Raw genomic sequence first — 23,875 nt, 5'->3', positions numbered from 1 at the left:
AACTGACACAGATTTACAGAGCTGTAGGGAGGATAACATATTTAGCTTATCTTCCACTTGAACTTAACCACCGTTTTACCCACAACATAGACAGAACTGCTGAAGTACAGTAGAAAGCAAAAGGACCAAAGCAGGACATAGCCAGCCTCATCCCCTGCAGGGACAATTTTTAAGAAATGCACACAGTACAACTGCTCTGAAAAAAGAACTATCTAAGAAAACAGAGCAGAATTTGCATGTTAATGGAAGTCGCGTCACTTAGAGGAGAAAGGAAGACTGAGACTACATCCACTGATTTGCATCCTGTTCATAGATAACTACTTATAACTTGTCCAATTAGCACATGTTAAGTCAGTGTTTAATATTCTAGGACCTGAAATCTGCAAAAACTGCAGTATCTTCCTTCTCCTCTGTAACAATGGGTAGAAACAATTAACTAAAAATAATTACTCAGAAATGTTCTTCCCTTCTCATTACCTTATTTAGTGAAACACTGAGTCACAGTGCGCCATAAATTATTCAACAGCACGTTTTTATAAGATGTTTCTTGCATCTGTACAGCAAATGTATTTTTGTGTCAGACTTGATAAACTTTATATATTTATATAGCATATATATCAACATTAATATTGGCCAGAATCACAACAATGAACAATACTATAATGACAACTGAATGTTTAAATATAAGGCACTTCCTCAATTCCCAATTAGAAAAACAAAAAAAAGCACCTAGAACTCCTTGACATGTTTTACCTGAGTCATAAGACTTTTCCTGGCTTTCTTCTTCAAGATTTAAAAAAAAATTTAAAAAAATTTACTATTTCCTTTGATGCAAAACCAGCATCAAAAGTTGAACTAATGAACTAATTATTAATGCTTCTACTGTCATACCATGTTCTATCATGCCAGAGAGGTGTTGCCCTGGGGAGGAATAAATTACGTATCATTAGTAAACTAGATAGAGAAATTATCTCTCTTACTGGTCTCCTTACAGCATGTATATTTTACATTTCAGAAGAAGAATCTCATTTTAGAGGTTTTCCAACAGATGAGATATGTGAAAATGGTTCTGGGGCTCAGTAGTATTAAAACCAAAAGAAACTTGAGATCTGTCTTCTTTCCAATTTTAAAAACTGATTTTTTTCATCTTCCTACAACATGGAAGCTGACATTTTCATAGAAATCATAGTAAAAATATATGACATACTTATGAGACTTATTTATACACCCCTCTCACATGCTCCCTTAGAATTACCCTTTCTTAAAGGCATCAAACCATTGTTTTTCTATCTGCATTCATTTTCTAAGGAAAAAGAGTATATTTTCTTATTTCCTTAATTTCTGCAAAGACCCAGAAAGAAACCAACAATGACATAGAGGAGACAGCAATAGGAACATAAAATCTGAAAGACAGAAAAAAGTCAAATTATACCCACCAGTAAATAATATCAAATCTGATAATAAACATGGGACACTGGTGGGGATGAAAAGGTGTCAAATATTCATATTATACAGTATATATCTTAATAAAAATCAAAATGTACTTTCAAACCATTTTCTTATTTATCAGTATCTGACTGTGTTTAAACATTTCTTTCCACCTTAATAAGCACTGCAAGAAATAAGTAAATTAAGTAAAATAAAAGACTCTTTTCTCAAGTTCATGTGAAAAACTGCGATCTGGGGTTTTGACAGGTAATATATTTGCACACTGTAGCTTACCTTTGTGTATTCATCAAATATTGAAACAACTCAAGTCGATGTCAGTCTTTGATATGTTGCATAACAAACAGTATGCTAAAGAATAATACAGGTACGTAGGCATGTCAAAATACCTGCAGATGTCATCATAAGACTAGTAACACCATGTACACACAGCGCCTCAAAACACATAGTACTGCTCTATGAAAGGGGCCAACGTGCCTTTCAAAATATGTATTTTAGACAGCACAATTAAAATCTAAACTTTTATCAGCAAATAAAATCTGTGTTACTGTGACTGTTGTACTCAACTCCTGCTCATATTTTGGCCAACACACCTCCTGCTAAGGCCTCAGATGTGTTCTAGGAGCACACAGAGCACACAGTAGACAGGACAGGTAATCAGAAAACCTAAAGGGCCATTATGCTGACAGGATCACCTGGAAATTGTCTGCAGCCATCATCTCGGGCAGTTTCATCACTACCTTCTAACTTACACAAATCATGCCTCCAATCTAGAAGGCATAAAACATCAGTTTATCAAAAAAAGCACAACTTCTGAAGTTGATTTCCTACCAGCTGACTGCTTAGGCTTTTACACTTCCCACTGTGAAACAGGGTATGTCCACATTGTGACAAAGAAGGAAGGATAAGCACCCTCACATTCAGTCAGGTAACTTAATTTTTTCTATGGATCCCAAGTACATGGATTAAGAGTTACAGGTTATAAACAAGAAACTTTGTGATTTGAGAGGTGAATTCACTTTATATACTAATGAGGGCAATGGCAACCAACCATTTGTTGTGGTTTTGTATTTCTTAACATGCTCATGAAATTAAGTTTAAATCACAGAGTACATTGTCCTGTAAATTTGAGAGACACAAACACTTGTCTATTAGCTGTTCAATGGTAACAAACACATTTGCAGATTAAAAAACACTTCTGTAACTACAGGGCAAAAATGATGCTGAACTGTACATGTTCATATTTGGGTTGACTTCACATCACAAAATGGAATGCCCAATCTGTTTTAATGTGAGACTGAATAAGCAGTAACTTCTAGAAACCACTGCACACGTCAACTGCTGACAGACATTAGTAACCTAACTAAGAAATTGAATGCTTGGGAGGGGTGGGGAAGCAGAGGGACAGGGGAAGTTCATTATATTTTATGAAGTCATTAAATTCAGCACATTGACATGGCCTTGTCAGTGCACTATACTGAGTTTAGACTGCTAATTTAGTGCATAAAATGTGCATTATTTTAATTTCTAAATAAAAAATGTTATGCCTATTGAAATAATGTGTCCATATTAAGCCAATGGACTACAATTAGTCTCAAATATGCCTATTGCTCTCAAGAGGAAAAGGGAAGAAAGATATCTAAATGCAATTTCTACATCAAGCAAATGCAGATTTCTGTTGAACACAAACTTATTTATTATTGAATAAAAAAAAAAAATTAGCCGATTTGAGGGGTCAAAAAAACAAGAAAGAAAACCACAACATTTTGGGAACCTCCAAAAATACTCTAAGGTAAGAGATGAATTTACCTGCTTCCCACAAAAATCTGAAAACCTTTCCACACTTCAATTTTGTCCAGCCTACCAAACTGTGGTGATCAATGACATCAGAAGAATCAAAAGCAAATGGAGAAACACAAAGCTCAGTGGCTTAATTGTGAAGGCCAACTAGGGGAGCATAAAACAATTTATGTTTTTTTTCCAGTCACACACGGGAATAAAAGTTTTTGTTTTCTTTGCTTATAAAATAAATTTCATTTCTCTACAGCTGGTACTACAGTTCATTGCAAAAGACATAATCATCCCCCTGCAAAACCTAACCAAGCTGCTTGTCTATTCTGTTCATGTAATATTTATACAATACAAACAGGCATAGCAATAGCACTGATTTAAATCAAGACAAGTATCTGTAGCCAGCCTGCAGCTATTCTTACATTCTGAAAAAATGCATAAAGTAAAAGTTTTCATACATTTCTGCCTGACATATGAACTTCCAAGATTAAAGCTTTTTTTTGGAATCAAAATACTCACTAATACTGGGGCTCACTAATACCATCTTCATTAAATTAAATGAGAAAAATCACTTTTCAAAAACATAAATATCTCTATTTAACACAAATTTTAGAAAAGAACATGACAGAAAGCCAACTGTCAGTTGTCTCTTACTTCATACTGTATTGTATTTTTCGTAAGTGAATGCTAAACCAAGAAAAACACTTCATTGCACTGGTTTCACTGTTGTTACTTGAATTCTGATCTAACCATAAAGTTTATGTGGTACTTTGCAGTGGCAAACAGATAAGCATAACATTCTGTTTTTTCCACACTCAAAGCTTAAAACTGACCTCAAAGTTAACTGCGGTATTCACAGACAAAACAAACCAAAACTAGCCCTAGCACATCAAAGGCCTACTGCTGAAAAACAGCAGAAAAATCCCAAAGTCTCCCAGTACAGACATCTGGAGTACACTTTCCGGACAAACAACTTATGCCCAAGAACTATCAAGACTTTCCTGCAGCTCTTATTCTAGAGGCATATTTAAATTAAACCTGGATACTGAACCTGTTCCATCACTGGGGTTACTCCAAATGACAAACCCTAAAGTCTACTTGTACACTGGCTGGAACTTTACTACATTCCAACCAGAACAAAAACACTAAAGACCAAAATTCAAGGCTTTTCAGCTCCAAGACCTTGTAACAAAACCTCCAAACTTTACTGTTACACTTAACCCAGGTTATCTTGTATTTCCATTTCTCAAGAATAGCTTGTGATTCTCAGCAATGCAAATATTTACAAGTCTTTCTTTAAGAGATAAAAGAACAATTGCTCAAAAGTGGTGTTCCAAGTTGGACAGGGTGGAAGCAATGACTGCTGAGGGGAGAGAAAAAGATCAAATATCCACATGGACTGACAAAAACCAGTGTACTGATAAAACATCTCTCCCCACTATTAAAAACTCTTGGGATGGAATCCTGAGATGTGATACATGTCTAACCTCCTCAGGTTAGATTCACAGAGCTGCACTGTATGGGCCAAACTCTCCGCAGATGTTTGAGCTGCTTCAGCAAAAACTAAAAGATTTCAAGCACCAGTTTATATGGATGAGTGCAGCAAAAACATGCTTCACCCTGCATCACTCCACCACACTCCACACTTGCCAATTATCCACATCAGATGGAAGCTTACTGTCTAAATACATTTTGGAAAATTACTTCCCAGGTTTACACTTGCTAACAAAACCAAGATTCAAAACTTACCATGGTATATGGTTGCCAGGCAGAGAATTAGTACAGGACTCAGTATCATTCCAGTACCTCTTTAAAGTCCTGCTAGAGGTATTAGAATTGATTATTAACCCAAGCCTCAGCACACGCGCTTTGGCATGCAAAGCAAGGCATGGGTAAATCAAAATTACAGCCAACTCTTTAGAAGTTATTGGAAAACAAACTCTAGAGAGCTATCTACCAACACACAACTCCTGTTAGAGATAGCTAAATGTCAGAGTAACTCATGTTTGGTATCCAATCAGATGGAGATACAGCCTACTCTAACCAGAAGCACCTTGCTTCAGCACCTGGTGTAGCCAGCTGCTTTCCTTTGGAGCATTAACCACGCATTTCAGCACACTAAAGTAAGCACCTTTAGTTTAATCCTCAGATTATACCTCAACTTCTCATTAGGAAAATAACCACACTTCCATATGTTCTTTAAATATTGCAAGACCACCTGCATTAGAGATTGTGAGGCACTGATGTACAATGTACACCAGGTAGAGACAGGTCAAAGAACATTTTTTGTCTGTCCTTGCTTATTATGTATCCCTGCTATCTTTCTTAAAGGTATACCTTTAATTCATTACCTGAAAATTCTTGCAAGATACGAGATTTGACCCAGACAGTGAACATGACAGTTATTAATAAAAACAGGTATTGCCCCTTGAAGTAAAGGCACTGCAAGATTGAGTAACATACTTGAAATCTACAAGTTATCACAAAAGAAAATGAAAAGCCAAACAATTTTACAGAATGGAGAAAAGGCTTGGATTGCATTTTTTATGTGAATAATCAACAACATGCTCCTTATTTTCCCATAGCATTAGTTCATTTTGTCAAGAAACTATCTGCTATTTCAGGAAAGTCCATCTGTATTCCTCAAGAGGTTCCTTGGACTACACCTTTTTACTTTTAAGTTGGGCATTTAAAATTTGCTGTCCTAGAGACCAATGACACATTGCTTTCTTTGAAACATCTAGGAAACAATTAACCTCTCAAATTTAAACAAAACTAAAAATCCTAAAGAACATGGCTTCAAGTTTCACTCTACACAATGTTCCTTAAAATACTTTAAAAAATTATTATTATTATTACTATTATTATTATTATTATTATCACTACTACTACTACTGTAGTGTTATCACATATTTTTTGCATCTTCATAGATCACGGTTCCATCACTGCAATTCCTAATATTACAATATACTATTACAATTCCTTCTGGAATAGCAGGAAAACAAGGAGATTTTTTGTACAAGTACAAATACCACAGAACCTTCACCAGCACCTGTTCTCACAGCTATCCTTGTACTGCAGTATTTCACACAGCAAACAGTAAGTACAGAGCAAAGAAATGTCAAGACCTGCTATCGCTGGCCTATCAATTAAAACATTGCAAAAAACACCTAGAACTTTTTAAAAATTAATTTAATTACCAGGAAAAGCATTTCTGGCTCAACTACCTTCTAGTAAAACAAGTCTCACCTTTGGCCCATGAGATGATTTCTTCTTCACTTCAGAAAAAGACAGAGAGTTACTGGGAAGGCTGGGGAGATGAAGGCTCTGCCCTGAAGAAAATGATGTGCCATCTGACATTACCATCATCTGTTGTAAGAGGGAAAGCATGTCAGTAAAACATTACCAACAAGAGCAGAGTCTCACCTGCCTAGCAAATCACACCGGTAGGAGAATAAAAGACCAACAAACAATATACATGTTTCTTCTCAAGAGGGAACAGTTTAATGAAATCACACAGATAATAAATAAATTGCCCCCAAGAAGAGTCTGTTTTTCCCATGATATTAACTGGTAAGCAATCTCCCTGCCTATATCCTGATCCATGAGCCTTCCCACCCATTCTCTCTCCCTTTATGAGAGGCAGCGGAGGCAAAGTGAGTGACTAAGCATCTTAGCCTAAGATACACTGTAAAAACCGACAGAGATTTTAAAGTAAAGCACTATTTCTTGAATTTCAGCTTCTAACTTCAGGCTCCTGTGTTTTATCTAGAGTACAGTAAACTGGGTGGTGGCTAGTAAGCAAGCAGCCAGTTTGCTGTTAAGAAGGTCTAGACCCCTTCCTTATTTTAAAGACTTAAGTACAAATAGATCATTTCCAGAAAGCACACATAAATCAGCTATTACTGAGCAGTTACCCGATATGTAAAGATTATTCCCTCCATCTGTGGGAAACCCAGCTAAGATCTTGTCTCCTGTTCCAGTGCTTTTTATGATTTTATGATTCCTACCACAGCCATTCATTTATCTATTATTTCAAAGCTCCACATGCCAGAGATAGCTTACCTGTCTGACAAGCCCTGCAAAGCTGGAAAGAAGATGCAGAGCTCTGCACCTGCAAGGAAACATGCCTATCTTCCCACAGACTCCCATGCACAAAGCAACACTGATTTTGTGGATATCCTATGTGGTTATCCTCACCTCTTTAGATGACCAAAACATCCTCTGACTCAGGGAACAGGAATGAGCTGACCCATCATGTGCTTCATACATATTACATAAAAAATATAGGGAAATCAAGGATGTGGATATTTATATTCCAATGTTATCTCTCCAAGTCAGGATGATATTTTATTGCCTACAGCTGCCTGAAGACAGAATTTAAATTTTTTTTAATTTAAAAAATTAGTTAAACACCACTCCAAATGAACCTTGTTGTAGACCACTTTGCTCAAAAGATACATGGTAGCTTGGGGAATAACAAGAGACATATCTAGATAATAAAAATTATTTTTTATCAGCCTGTTCTCAACATTATAGCTAGATGCCAAAGGCACAGGAAGAAGGCAATTTAACTGTTCTAACCCAGAGCCTGCCAAAAGCCAAAACTCTTGAAAAATCATCTGTCCAAAAGCAACGACATTATTCTTGCAATCATGGCACTGTTGATTGTAATTAGCTATTGTGAATCACAGTAAGTGATCCTTTAGCAGGAGAAATACTTTTTTAATCTCAATTTGTCAAGGCCTTTGGTTGCATTAAACTCAGCTGATACAAGAGAAGGCACAAGCTAACAAAGAACAATCAACCAGAAAGAAAATCTACAGCCACATGTGCATACCATTTATAAACCTGGGTGACAGATGCATGTATTTAGCATGTCTTTTCTCTCACAGAGGATGTCAAATGGATGTTAAATAATATTGTTCTTTAAGTCAAATTCTGCAGTATTTTTTAAAGCCACAAATTTAATACAACATATCATCTGCATAAAATCAAAGTGTTTCAGAAAAAGCGAAGTTACCCATTAATTACAGAGTTTAAGCAAATATTTTATTACCTAAAGTAGTTTTATTCATACATTCATATGACCAAAAGATGCATATCCATGTGGAAGAATATTTTAGTCAAGAGAATCAGGGTTTGCCCTACTCTGAAATTAAAACCAAAGAAACAAAAAATGCCAAAAAGTCCTTCTCCTAGCTGCAATTTTCTCCCTGAAGCATAGAAGTCTGATTCACTGAAATAAACTCAATCAGGTTTAACCACTGCATAAATTTTCTTTTTAAAATTCATAAACATTTCAGTTTAGAAATATTATATATTCATGATTGTACACAGGAATTCTTAGAAAGCTGACATTTTTTAAAAAGTGAATGGACTTCTAAGACATCTCAGTTTCTGGCAAGTATTTGGAACATTAAGAGTCTCCATATCACAGACTGTTTCAAAATAGGATGACAATCTACAGAAAGATTTAGAGGGATGGGATGAGCAGCATTAATACCATGTGAGGTCTGATTCAGCAAATCTAGTTACACATAGGAGAAAACAAATCCTGCAGTGTCTTCAGAAAACAAAATCTGGACATACCAAAACATGAACCCTAAAAATTTCAGTGTATTGAATGCTGCAGCCTGCTATTTCATCATAAACCCTATAAAAAAACAGCAACTGTAAATTCAAAATTTCAGTGTGGTTAACAATACATGCAGTTAAGACAGACTATAGACTATACCATCTTTAAAGCTGACAAAAACATGACAAGAGACCAAAAAGTGTCATGTAAAATTAAGTCTTTTGCCCCTATGATAAAAACCACACACTTCTCTTCCAAACAGATCTTTGACATAAGTATATGCTCCTCATTTAAGTCTGTTATATGACCAAAAAAAAAAAAGTTACCTTGACCTTTCAAAGAAAGAAGCACTAAGACTAAGTAACACCTAACATGTTTGTTTTCTTTGTTGAGATCATCTGTGTAGAAAGCCCCTATATTAGCGACATTATTTTTAATTAATATGCACTTCCATTTTGGCTAAATTTAGGAAAGTGACAACTATACATCCAGTTTAAGTTTACCAGCTGGAAGATCTCAGCTGACAGAATTGCAGCAATTCCTGCAGTGGGTAGGTGCCCTTTGTCTCTGTATTAGTCAAACACAGAATCACAGGCTAGCAGATGTACTTCCACCAGCTTTCAGAGTAAGTCTCTACTTTCGCATTGCTTCTACCACACTGCTTGACTGTGGGCACATCTATGCCTCTATTAAACCAAGGCTATACCAAAGGTATAAAAGTTGGGAATGAGCATAATCACAGCAAGACACTACTGCTGCAGCAAGAATGCATGCTCACTGATAGCACAGCAATAACTTTCCAACACAGCCTATATGCAGCACTTTTCTTTATAATTTTCCTCTTTCCTGTATTGCACGTTTCCTGCTGTCTCAAGAGAGGGGGAATGTGGCTGCAGCCTGTGCTTGAGCCAGGCAGTCAAGGACACCTGCAGCTGGTACTTGTCTGCATCCACAATGAATCACTTCAGCAACAAAACCCAGGAACATGACCAATTCTTCTTCTCAGTCTCTTTTAAAGTCAACAGCTAAATGGGATCAGGCAAACTGGTGGAATAAGACATTGACTGGTGTCAATGAAACAAGGTGAGACAACAGCAGTCTTTAAACAAGTCAGGTTAAATAGCCATATAATGCCACTCTGAATTCACCAATATGCAAAAATGAAGTTCTAGTTACCATTTTGCTGTTCCTGGAAAGATTTTTCTTGACTATATTTAACACAGCAGAGATCTAGCTAATCTCAAAGCTTGTCTTTCATGGAGCAAATGGGGACAGTAATACAATGTGTAAAACTGGGGTATTAGTTCGGCTTGTTCATATATTTTAAGTGTTTTTAAAAAGAGTGTATTAGGATACCTGGTACTGGATAAGTAAGTAGTAGAAAGATGGCCAAGGGAGAACAGTTAGTTTCACAGATTAATACCAAGGTACAAATAATGCAGGAACAGCAGAACAAGCTGTATGGAGAAATATGTCAAGGGAGGTGATTGTCCCACTCTGCTCTGCACTGATGTGGCCCCAGCTTGATACCTGCATGCTGTTGTGGCACCTCAGCACAAGAAGGACATCATCACACTACTGGAGTGTGTACAGAAGGGGGAAACCAGTGGGGTGAAACGTAGCTGACATCATCTGACTTGTTCAGCTTAGAGAACAGAAGATTGATTGATGACTCCACTGCAGCCCACAATTACCCTTGACGGGGAGCTGCTGATCCCTCTCACATAATCTAACTGCTCGGCTGGTAGTGGTATCTTAATTCACCAAAAACTCACTTCACAAGCCCTCAGGCATTGAGCTTGTATTTAAAACCGTTATCTACCAGTTGCTTTAAGTGAAAGACAACTTTGCAAGGGCAAAGGAAAATCTACTGTCTTCCCAAAAATAGTGAACAGAGATCTCCTGACATCCCCATTATTGGGTAGGAATAATCAACCTGAAGTGACCGGGTTCCATAATATCTGAGCTGCTGGAATCTTAGAACCATAGAATGGTTTGGGTTGAAAGAGACATTACAGATCATCTTGTTCCAATTCCCCTGCTGTGGGTAAGGACACAGTTCACTGTATCAGGTTGCTCAAACTGCCATCCAAACTCCAAGGAATGAGCCATCCACAATTCTCTGTGCAGCTCGTTCTTTGCCTCCACACCGCCACAGTAAATAATTTCTTTCTTATATCTGAACTTTCGCTCTTTCAGTTTGAAGCCATTCTTCCTTATCCTAATAATACCTGCCCTTGTACACAATTTCTCTCAGGGTATTTCTAAGGACATTCCATTCTGCTATTCAAGACAACTGAATGCTATGGAAAGAAAAACTGCCATGCATTTAATTTAAGCAGTTCCATGCACTTCTGGAAAAAAAAAAAAAGGGTCAGGGAACAACTAAGCACTACTAATTACCATAATAAAATCAGGAACCTTCCTTCACTATTTATCTTCCAGCAATTTGGGCAAAATTATGAAATTGCAATACCTTGTGAATTACAATGGCTTGTATTAACCTACTAACAATTGCATCTGAAGTCCCCTTACAAAAAAGAAAAAAACTGAAATTTTGAAGACAACATTTATCTAACACAACATGCTTGAAAACTTGCAGTTCCTGTGTACCCAACAAGAACAACTCACTTTCAAGGGAAATCCTTGCTTTTCATGTTCTTATAACATGAGAAACGTGGAACAATCTTAAAAAGTTCCATTAAAAGCTGGTCCTCTTTTATTGTCCATTTCTACTAATGCACACAACTGCAAGGTGCTGCACCTGGGTCAGGACAACCTCTAGTACAAATCTAGGCTGTGGGATGAACAGATCAGAGCAGCCCTGCAGAGAAGGACTTGAGAGTGCTGGTGGATGAGAGGACATGTCCCAGCCATGTGAACTCCCAGCCCAGAAAGCCAAACATGTCCTGGGCTGCATCCAAAGCAGTGTGGGCAGCAGGGGAGGGAGGGGATTCTGCCCCTCAGCTCTGCTCTGTGAGATCCCACCTGCATCCAATGCTGCATCCAGCTCTGGGGAGGACATGGAACTGATGGAGGAAGTCCAGAGGAGAGACACCAACATGGTTAGAAGAATGGAGTACCCTTCTCAGACGACAGGCTGAAAGGGTTGGGGATATTCAGCCTGGAGAAGAGAAGCTCTGGGGAGAGACTATAGCAGCCTTTCAGTACCTAAAGGAGGGCTACATGAGAACCGGAGGATGACTTTTTAACAGGTCTTGTAGCAATAGGACAAGGGACAGTAGTTTGAACTTAAATAGGGTAAATTTAGACAAGCTATAACAATGAAATTTTTTACAATGAGGGTGGTGATCCACAGGAACACATTGCACTGAGAGGTGATGGATACCCCATCCCTGGGAACACTGATGATCAGGTGGATGGGGCTCTGAGCAGCATGATCAAATTGGAGACGTCCCTGCGCACTAGATAAACTGTAAAGGTTCCAACCCAAACTATTTTATGATAGTGCCAACGCTGACACATAGGAGTCACAGATCTATGACCCCACATTTATATTTACAGAGTCAGGAACTGCATTAGCTGTCACAGGTCCAGACCAACACAATTTTCCTATTAATCCAGATTACAGCTCCTGCAGGTGAATGAGCCAGTGTCTCCTAGTTTTTCATTTTCCTGAATGAAAGGAGGCCAACAATAAAGCTGCAATAATCAGACCCACACCAAGCTACCTGTTGCAGTTTCATTAACTGAGCTGCTCATCAAAGAACTTGTACAGCATATTCAGAACAGGCAGTGAGCTTTACCACAGTAAGCTGCAAAAAAATTCCAACAGCACTTTTGGTAAAAGCTACAAGATACTTATTGGAATTCTGGGAAAAATGAACCATTACTACAACATTTCAGCAGCATTCATCATGAACTACACTCTTCATATGCCAGTAGCAGACAACTGGCCCTCTTTGTGTGGTTCTGGGCTGCTACACGCTATGTCATTTTACAATGAAAAATAGGTTGCCACATATCACTTCTTTCAACATTAAAGAGCACATCTGAAATACTAGGGGAAAGTAGTAATGATCGTAAATGACCACAGCAACACTAATAGCTAAAGTCATTATGATGAAAAATCAGTGTGGACCCCAGTACAATATTCTGAGTATGAGGACCTATATTTCGAAATTCCAGAGGACAACACACTGCTAAGAAAAACCTAGCAGTAATGCAAGTCCCATTAAGGCTGAAGTTCCAAAATATAAATCATTAGCTAAAAAATACAGTCATCCTAAACAAATACTATTTATATTTAAACCAATATGTAGTTTAAGAAAATTCAATTACTTAAATATGAAAAGCACAAGATTAAACATAATCCCTTCCCTAGAGCAGCATTATATATAAGGTTGGTTCTGGGTAGAAGCCAGCTATTCCAACCGACATAGAAGAATTTGCCAGGAAACAGGGAGGATGGACAAAAGAGGGAAATCCCCACGATTTCATCTTCATTACATGGATTATGAACACAGGTATTAAAATTGGCATTGTGCAGACATCTCAATTGACTGAAAAGACATTTCTCAACTGTTAAAAAATAAAACAACAAAGAACATGAAAAAAAACCTCACAACAGAATGCAGTGGGTTTTGGCAAAAGCTACATTTTTACCTTGATAATTTTCTCTAAAAATCGCATCTGTCTCAGGATAATTCTTTGTCTCTCTGACTCATTAACAGATTAACTGTCTTTAAGAAAAGAGCTGCCTTGTTACAGATGCAGTGCTCTTGTATTTCCTAACAAATTTTACAAAGAGGTATAATAAAGGACTCATCTGATGCCAAATAGAATCATTACTAGTCTGAAAGTGACCTATTCTTTGCATCCTCTAAACATGAAACCTCCAACCATTAAGAGCCCTTTGCATTTGTAATAAAGCAGTAAATTCTACTATTTTTGCTCACAGTGTTAACTAAGGGGCAGGGGAAAGGCTTTTCCTTTTAGGAAAGGAAAGTCAGCTGTTAAATTTTCTCTATATACTCCTGGATTAAACAACTAATTTTAAGTCTCCTGCCAAAAAGGAGGAAATGTTTAGCTTCCAATTAAACTTCCAAAACAACATAAACATTTTTATATATGTATTCGCAGCTCTGAGAGGGCACTATCAAACTACTATCTTAATGTAGACTGAAAATGTTTTCACTACATTTTCCTGCAAGAATTAAGTTATTTGTAACATAATATTCAAAGAAATGATGCCTGAGCAAATCTTTTTTTAGTGGCAAAATTTAATTCCCAAATGTTAGGCAGCTGTCATTCAGCGTCTTCAAAATTAATTTATTTTTACTAGCTCACTAAATATACTAGGTTTTCATGCAATTAAAAAACATGCAAGCCAAAAAAAGCAATAGAACCTGTGCTACAGGTCTTACGTTGTCTGTGCTACAGACAACGTAAAATGCATAAATGGAATCAGATTCTCTTTGTATTTTCCATGGGATTCAACATTCAAAATCTATTTCAAATTTGAAGATTTTTCTTAATCATTATAATCTCCCAGCATTAGTTTTCTTCTGAAATCCATAGCTATCATAGTGCTGCATCTTTTTCCTCAGGATCTCCCATATTTTAAGGCTGAAACTGATCACAAAACGTAATTGAAAAATCTAGGAAGGAAGGGTCTACACTTACTGGTGTTTACATGATCAAAACTTCAATCCTACTGTACCTACTCAAGCATAATTTCATACTGTGCATAGAGGATGAGCTGTGTAGGAGACTACATGTATACAGTTCTTTCACTTCCAGTAGCTTGATAAGACAGATCAAGTAAAATCCTCACCTGTATCCAGGGTATCCTTGGGGATTTCAAGCAACAGGTTGCTAACTAATATGGGTATACATGTTTACCTGGTAGTACAAATTATAAGGTACTAGACTGAGTAAATGGTACAGAAAATTATCAGGGGCATCATTTCCACAGCAAACCTTTGTAAAAGAAATGCCATTCAGAACACACACACATATATACATGTATACATATATATATATGTGTGTGTGCGTGTGTGTGTGTGTGTACACAAAGGTATAGAACCTAAATGTGTGGTTCGATTGAATTTGTCCAGTGTACTCTTGAAAATGTTTTATTATTTCTGCAAACAATTATCATTATTTTTTTAATTAGAAGAATAAGCCAATTGAAACTAGGTGATTGGTAGAGATGGATTTGAGCATAACCAAATCTTTTCAAGGTGCTGCGGGAAGTTCAGTGTAGAAAATCTATTTCTGAAGGTAGAAACTTGATATAGCTTAAGACAGAACCAAAGGTTTCTATTTACTTTCTGGATTAGAGAACCTCTGAAACCAAATCAAACCCTTCTTCTAAGGCCTGAAAATGTAACCCTCTTGGAAAAGAAATCAGCAAGACGGTGAACTCCCAATAATCAAGACTGCACATTTATATTTCAATTCTGGTCATATCAAATAAAACACTAAAATACAAATATACCACAGAGCTAATCTACATGATTGGTACCACCCTAAATGTCCTCTTTGCCTAACTAAAGTGGTCACAGTGGCACTGCAAAGCGGTACTACAGTTGAGTTCTGACTTTTTAATCACTTGTGATATCCCAGTGTTGCTCTTACTCTCTCAGTGAGCTACAGAATAGCCAGTCAGGCCTTACTGGACATGAAAGATGGAGAAGGGTAGCAAAACTTTCTTAGCCTGAAAGACAGAAGAATAGTGGCTGTAGCAAATAACCTTGACTCGTTCACATTTGGAAGGCCACAAGATATATGTGTGACAGAAAGGAGTTAGGAGCATCCAAGAGATAATTCAAGGAATCTGCAGAAAAAGACAAAAACGGAGGCAAGACTATGCTGAATATGGCAGCATGCATGCACCAGGTGAGCCTACACTTCTCCCTCCAGAAGGACAGACTATTTGTAATATGCATATGTTTACGCAAATGAGAAATAATCATGTTTTGTAGTTCACATCAGTCAGCCCATGTAAAAACAAAGGAAAATTAATCAGATCTGGGTTTCAAGGCGCATACAAATTAAGCAATTTAAACCATTATTTAAAAGCATATAAGCAAAAGCCCACCGTCTTAAAGGACTTTACTCAATGCTACCACTTAGTGTTTTACATTAATATGGTATCTCATTCATTTTGAGGGGCATGAACTTCATTTTGCCAGACTCCTTGCCTAACAAAATTTAGCAACCTCTTACCATTATTTTTTTCTTTAATGTAGCCATAAACTAGAAGTATCAATTGTTTTGAATTATTTGTAGGTGCAAAGCCCATCTCATGCTTTATTATCCTGTTAGTGCTTTTCTCAGCCTAAAGCATGAAAGTTATAAATTAGTTAAATGCTCTGTCTGAACAGACAAAGACTTAATTCACACACTTGAAAGGGAAAGTCAGCTTTTCAGGTCTTCTACATTTCAAAAAAAGGCTGTTTCCATTATTTCATAAAGTATAATGGGCTTTTCAACATCAGGAGGTTTAAGGTCTTCAGAGAAACTTTTAGGGACAAGACACATAGAATGCTATTACATTACTTCTGCCAAGCTGATCAGATAAACTCCCAGGTCAGAAAATCCACAGAGTGATGCAGAAAACTGGTAATTTCATGAGAAGGTATTAATTTTTTGGGAAGAAACTGGGGAAATGGAGAAAAAGTCATTCAGTCTGAAGCATCCAAAAGACAAGAGGAAATGAAGAAATGCATTTTTAGAACGACCATACCCTACATTCAGGGAAAGAATTTCATCAAAACATGGCACATTTTGTTGTTCACACTTTGGCAACATTCTTGCTTTTGTTAACTGAAGAAACACAAAATTAAAAGACACACAAAACTAGCAACAAAAAAAGAAGCTTCCTAGTCAAACCTTTTTAACTATTGCTCCTCAACTCCAAATTCTCTGGTGGCATTACTTAAATTTATTACACCTTGTGGCTAAAACTTATCAATCCTATCCACTCTGTTGTTAACAAATACTAAAGCAATGGCTTACGAAGTTTTTTCAAAATGCAATCTCAATGTTTTATCTGCAAAGACACTAAAAAGCCTCTTGCACCTTATAAACACAAACACAAAACACTGCTTATGGTTATATTTCAATATAACTATCCTTGTAACAGGTTCTCTTCTTCAAGAGGGCAACAGAGTCTTTCTGACAACACATGCTACTTGGTTTTGCTTTGTTTTCACGATTCTCTTCAGCCAATTGAATATTCTCACACTAGCTCCCTCTTATCTCCAGCCCAGAACCTGCTATTATCTAAAGGTACCAAAAAAGGTTACTCACTTTTGTTATGTCTGTTTCAAAATAAAGATAGGCACTGGCATTAACACTTAAAATTTCACAGCATGAAGGCTTTCTTAACATCTCTATCAGTGACTGTGTAAAGGGGCAAAATATACTCATGCAGTCTGCAAATAACAGTCAACTGACAAGTGAAGCATCTGACACTTCAGAGGAAGCAGGGCTTGCAGGAGGGACACAGTCTGGAAGAATGGGTTAACAGCAGCCTCATGAAGTAAAAGGAAGGCAAATGGCAAACACCAAGAACTGTCCCAGCAAGGCAAAGACAGGAGGCCAGGGCTGTAAAACAGCTCCAGAGCACGGCTGGACGTGAGAGGGCTGTGAGCTGAGCCAGGGCCCAGCAGCAACCATGGCTATCAGTGCCCCTACTCTCGTGAGGGGGTCACCGCCCTGGGAGCCAGAGGAAGGTCACAACTATATCCTCTGCTTGGCTTTTGTCAGACCTATCTACATGCTGCCTGCAGTTTGAATCTCTAACACAAACACCACAACAAAATGGTGGGAAGTGAAAGGAGGTAACAGACCGTGGGGCTGAACACCGGGCAGCGAGAAGCAGCCACAGGCCTAGGGCTGGCTCAGGTCGAAGGAGCAATGGCTTTAGGGGCATACAACAGCTCCTCCATCCCCTCCCATCAGTACGGCACTGATCACAGGGACTAAGGGAGACACAGGGTCTTAACAGAGGTATGTGGAAGGAGGCAAGAGGCAGCAGCCCAGTCTGACACAGGAGAGACTCAGGCCCATGAAGATGGCCCAGCAGAGGAGCTGAGCCCAGGAAGAGTTTCACAACCCAGCAAGGAAGGGTCAAGTCCCAAGCAGACCTCATGGCTGAGCCTCTCATAGTCTCTGACAGAATGAATTATGCTGTCATTGTGAAACACGGCAGAACAGTTTCCACTAACAGACAAAGTGTAAACCTAAAGGTTTGGCCCTCTAATCTCCCCAAATGGGCAAACTTCCTTTTTGCTTTTTCACGTCACTTAATTCTGGCACAGTACATTTTTCTGATTCAGATTGTGCAACATATTACACAGATTTAGGTAGGTTTGTTTATAGTTAAAGTTTTGATTTGTTCTACCTTATAACTACTGAATTTATTCTGCTTAATATAGAGCCACTTCTCTTTCAATGAAAGACATTTTATTTTCTTATTACTTCCATCACAGTATCATGTATTTAAGGAATGCACAGGCTCATTCATTCACCCATTCCACTTAAAGACACATACTGAGCTCCTGAACAAAGTTTATCAAGTTTATCACAAAAACACTTAACTTAGTTTCACCGTTAGGTCAATCTTTCTTATCATATTAATCATGCAGCAGCAACAAGCAGCAATATCTTTATTGTGATGGCTTTTGACATGGGTGTAGGACTCACCCCTCCTGCCTTTAGCAGCTTTCTTCTGAATTCCTCTGTCGGGTTGTTGAATGTGAGCTTTTCACAGCGGAGGTGATTTACAGGTGGGTGGCCTTCAAGGTGCAGGAATAAGTCATAGTCAAATCGAACTTTCTTAGGTTCTTCCTGAGGGTTGAAAATAACCAGACAGAAACATCTAGCACCAAAACTAACTAAGTTGAAAACAAAGACTACATGAAGACTATCAATTAAAATTACATCATTTTAAACCATCCTTTGTGTTTTCAGATGCACACGGAACTTACCAAGTGTCAGCTGTAAATCAGAGAATCAGAGAAGCTCCTATCAGCCCATGATAACACCACGTAAAATGCATTAATTTAATGAAATCCTAACAATGCCTACTTGACACTGTGAAGTCATGTTTGGCCCAGACTACAGCTAGGCACACAGGCAAGTATCATGAGTCAGCTGACACAAGGTAACTCAGTCAAAAACACAATAAAATTTCTGAGCACTAGAGAGTACTGAACACAGTGTAGTAACTTTTGAACACAAATTTCTCCACTGTAGCTAAACAATTGATTTCTTTATAAATTAAAGAAAGGGAGAAGTATGAAACTGCTGCAGCAAACTATATTGGATCTCCTATTTAAGGGGTCTGCTCATTTCTTAAAGAATATTTATTGTTTTGAACAAGTGTGGTCAGATGGATTCCAGATGTTTCACCAGAATTTTCATGCAATTAAAATTCTCTGACACAGAAGTGAAAAAATGAAATTGAATGTTCCCTGTACCAATATGGAAAGAGAAAAAACAGAAAAGGCAAATTTATCTCGGGAGAAATCACCAATGCTCTAACACCCTGTTTTTCAGCAGAAAACAGACACTGGTTGCAACAAAGAGACTTCAGTATCTCCTATTACAAACAAAATACATTTTGTGTTACATGTTTACACAGTCCCTTCTAGAAGCTATATGTGCACTAAGTGCTTTTTTAAGATGCTCTTAAGTAGCCCTTCCTCCAATGGTCCTGATGTGCAATGGAAGTCATCAAATCAGGCCTTAGGAAAGAACAAAAATAAAAAGTCAACTTGAAAAAAATTTCAGTAAAAGGAGAACCATGAGAGAAGAGAAGGAAGAGATACAGCAAAACCACAGCAGATATCCAACACTGCATGAAATCAAAATATATGTTCTGTTCAGTGACAGATGCTTTAGAAATCCACATTAACCATGCTGAATTTTGAATCAGGATTCCAAGTGTGGGAAGAACAGAAAGCACAGAAATCTCAGTTATTCTTAAAGTTAAATCAGAGGTTTCAAACACAGCCAAGGGACATCCTCATCTGTCCCATCTCTAGACTTGGAGCAGAAACAACCAAAGGAGACCTAAAGTTGTATATTTCTGAAGACTAAAGAAAGCAGTTCCCCTAGATGCACTGTTTTCACAGTTCTGTCCTAGCTCATAGAAATAAATGACATCATTTTCAAAGGCAAACATGGGTGATATTGCTTGTTGATAGGAATATTGACATGATTTCATGCAGAAAAAAATGGAAGCAATTTATTCCCTGATCTGTGTAGAAAACTGCAATGTTACTATAGGCAGCACGTTGGTAGTAGTAGCTTTGCCATCAAAATCAAGTGGCAGTAATTGATAGATGGTAGTCTACAAACAATTTTGTGGAAAATCAGATGAACATAATCAGTGATTAAAAAGCAGAATTCTACACAAAAGACCATCTGTACCACTGTATTGCCATTATTTCACAATAGGGGAGATAGAACATGCTGCAGTTTATGAGCTTTTTCCTATAAGAACTTCGTTTTCCAGAGTAGGAGTCCTAGACCTAAAAGAATTTTTAAGGACTTTGTCTTAATGACTAACAGCTATAACCTGCTCTTGCTGAATTTGGGAACAGGGGTTGGTTGTAATTTCTGTCACTCTTTAAAGCTTGGAGTATTTTTCTATCATAAATAGAAATATTAAATTTTCTACCAATTTCTGTCTAGTCCTGGGAACAGGAACCCTTTAATACTCTGTGGTCCAGTTGGTTTTCTGTACCCTCCTTTTCTCTATCCATGAGAGTATTTTCTGAATCAGAAATTCAACAGCTGTCTATCATTAATAAATGACAATGGTATGTCTCCTCTTTCTTCTTCTCTCTATCTCCTCTTTTTCTGCACTGGAATGTCTGTGAACTGCGTTTGGGGGAAAGAGCAGCTGATCCAGGAGAAAGTAGTAATTTTCCAGCTGAATTTTTGTGCTACTCTTTCTTTGTATTGCACTCACCCCAGGGGAAGCACATGCTCCTGAAGCAGTGTGATGGACTGACTCACAGTCCAACTACTGCTTGTTGTATTACATGACAACAAAAACGGGTGAGGGATTTTGCAAACTTCCTAATTCCACAAGTTGCTAGAGGGTAAGACAAGTTGTAATCACTGCTGCCTTCCTGATTCAGTCTAAGCCACAGCTTCTGCTGGGGAACACCGGAGACTTGCAGTCTCCAGAGTCAGAAAAAGCAGCCACAAGTCTGAGTGGAAAACAAAAAGAGAAATGTTGGGCAGGAAGCTTTCTGTAGAGATGCTCAATGATTGACTCACTGTCTTCTATTTGTCTGTGGGATGAGCATTTAATAAATGAGCTGAAGAGACTGGGCTGCTTTTCATCAGATTTCCAAAAAAGAAGCAAAACAGCTTCCCTAATATAAACAGGGCTAAAAAGCATTCCAAAAAGCCTGACCAACTCACTGACGCAGTTCTGTTTCATTTCCAACATAAAACAGGATAAATCAAGACCTACTCTTCACAGATTGATACAGGGAACATGTCAGAATTACCTATTCAAAACCCACAACCTCCAAAGTGCCTGAACAGAACTACCCCATACCTCAAACCTTAACAGTGATCAGGGTTCCAGAAAAAGTCTTTTACAATGCATTTCTCTTTTCTTTGTTTTAGTCTTCTACCAAGCATTCAAGATATCAAAGATATAATGTTGACTTGATTAATATATTAATTTCAAACTACATCTTGATAAAATGAAATAAACACACAGGTATCTTTGAATCATGTTAAGTACCATAACAGCTCCACCAAGGCACATGACATAAAAAAGGGAACCTGAATAACTTTTAGTTAAGGTAGTATACATTAAACTTTGCAAGATTTTGGTCTTTAATTTCTTTAATTTTAAATCCAGTTCTTTTTGTCTGAAGTAGTTATTAGTAATGCAGACCCCATTATGTACAATTAAAGAAAACCTCTGTATTTGCTATTTGAGAGACTCACAATAAATACAGCAGTTACTTAGAATTTGAGGTATCACAATAACATAAGTTTTGCAGAATGGCACTGGATTTGGTTTGAGCCTGGTAATGAGTACTGAAGATAATGAGTACTCACATGCAGTCTACATGAATGTTTTTTAACAGTCAAAGATGTAAGATTTTTAAAAGCACTGTTTTGAAAGACCAAAACATGAGCCAATTATAAAGATTTGTAGTGTGAAAATGGAACGAGTTCATTGTGTAATCAACATAGTGTCCTTTTCTCACGTTTAAGTGGGTCTTTAAGAATTAATTAAAGTCTGTTCACTTTTTAGCAGGGCTAGTAATTATTATGAGTAATAATATTATACTTCTCTTTTTCAATAAGGTAATTTTAATTTCACAGAGTTAATTGTCCACCAAGAGTCAATATTGGGTGCAGTATTGTGTAACTTCTCCATGGTGAGGTGGGTGAAGGGGCAGGTGCCTCCTCAGCAGGTTCATGGATGGACAGAGCTGGGACCAGTGGCCATAGCCCAGAGGGCCCTGCAGCCCTTCAGAAGGGCCTGGGCAGGGTGGGGACATGGCACAGAGGAACTGTCTGAAATTCAACCAGGGCAATGCAGGGCCCTGCACCTGAGCAGGAACAACCCCAGCCACCAGCACAGCCTCGGGCTGACCTGCTGGAAGGCAGCTCTGAGGAGAAGGACCTGGGGCTCCTGATGGACAGCAAGCTGTCCATGAGCCAGCAGTGTGCCATGGTGGCCAAGAAGGCCAATGATGTCCTGGGGGGACCGGAGAGAGCATTGTCAGCAGATCACAGGAGGTGATCCTGCCCCTCTCAGTCCTGGTGAGGCACCTCTGGAGTGCTGTATCCAGTTCTGGGCTCCTCAGCACACGAGAGACACAGAGCTGCTGGAGCTGTCCAGGAGAGGGAGACATAAGTGATGAGGGAATCTCTTTCAGGAGAAAAGGATGAGAGAATTAGGCCTGCTATGAGAAGAGATGACTCTGAATGATCTTAGTGTTTACAAGTATCTGAAGGGAGGGTGTCAAATGATGGATCCAGGCTCTATCTGGTTGTGCCAAGCAATAGGAAAAGGGTCAACAGGCACAAACTGATGCACAGAAGATCCACCTGAATACAAGGAAGAGATTCTTTAACATGCAGTGATCAAGCACTGGAACAGATTGTGGAGGATTTAGGGATACTCAAGAACTGTCTGGACACAACCTTGTGCCATGTGCTCTGGGATGACCCTGTTTGAGCAAGGATGTTGAACTTGAACCAGATGACCCCTACGGTCCCTTCCAAACTGTCCCATTCTGTGATTCTGTGAAATACGATTATGCATGTTACATTAATACTGGGTTGAGGAACATTGCAATGATAAAGATAGCTTTAAATATAATTCTTAACCAAGTTTACAAACTAAACTTCAAAACTTAAAAAAAAATCTCACTTCCACATGACTTTTTTTTCTTATAAAAAACATGAGATTTCACACCTTGTTTTTGAAGTAAACCTCAATTGGTAAAATGAAACCAGCATATCCAGATTCTTCAACTTTGTAGGGTGGGTCCTTGCACACTGAAACAGAGAAAAAAGTGTATTAAACAAAAAAAAATCTGAAATTCGTAAGCAAACCATGTGAGTAAATATGGGCGCATAGTTGTACGTGGCACACGTACGTTAAAAAACTGCACACATGAAGTAGGATGTTTCTGTGCACAACTCAACCTGAATTTTACAGGCAATTTTTTTTTTTTTTTTGCCTGCATAAAACCTCCACTTTATGGATAGGAAATCTTTATCTCAAATTTGAAAACTTTATTATTAGGAAAGTGGGGGCATAACACAGCATTCCATCATACAGTGAAGAATATGAGGAAGATTAACTATGGTATTATGTTTAAATAATATCCAGGTTTTCCTTACAGGATTCAGACTTCTGTAAGAATACAGTGCTTATTATTAGCCACAATACCATCTTTTTCTTCAAGTGCTCAGTTTAATGCAAGGATTCTTAGCCCCTTATTGAATCCCCACAATATTTAATAGCAGATCTCTGAAGAAAATGGCACTAGCTGTCAACTCCAGACAGTGACAAAAAATAGGTTGTTACAG

At 38.0% G+C, this 23,875-nt stretch overlaps 1 protein-coding gene across 1 annotated transcript in view; it reads right to left on the bottom strand.

The window, feature by feature from the left end:
• The window catches only part of MLLT3 (MLLT3 super elongation complex subunit), a 127,238-nt gene that overhangs the window by 36,344 nt on the left and 67,019 nt on the right, over positions 1 to 23,875 (bottom strand). Inside the window, exons 3-5 of the mRNA XM_079330119.1 lie at positions 23,256 to 23,338; positions 18,494 to 18,637; positions 6,487 to 6,606 (exon numbers count right to left, since the gene is read on the bottom strand). Coding sequence (XP_079186245.1) covers positions 6,487 to 6,606; positions 18,494 to 18,637; positions 23,256 to 23,338 — 347 coding nt within the window. The remainder of the gene's footprint in view (positions 1 to 6,486; positions 6,607 to 18,493; positions 18,638 to 23,255; positions 23,339 to 23,875) is intronic.

The sequence above is a fragment of the Erithacus rubecula genome, assembly GCF_903797595.1.
Source record: "Erithacus rubecula genome assembly, chromosome: Z".
NCBI classification, from domain to species: domain Eukaryota; kingdom Metazoa; phylum Chordata; class Aves; order Passeriformes; family Muscicapidae; genus Erithacus; species Erithacus rubecula.
Note: the sequence above shows the minus strand (reverse complement) of the source record. Positions and strands in the feature narration are given on the sequence as shown.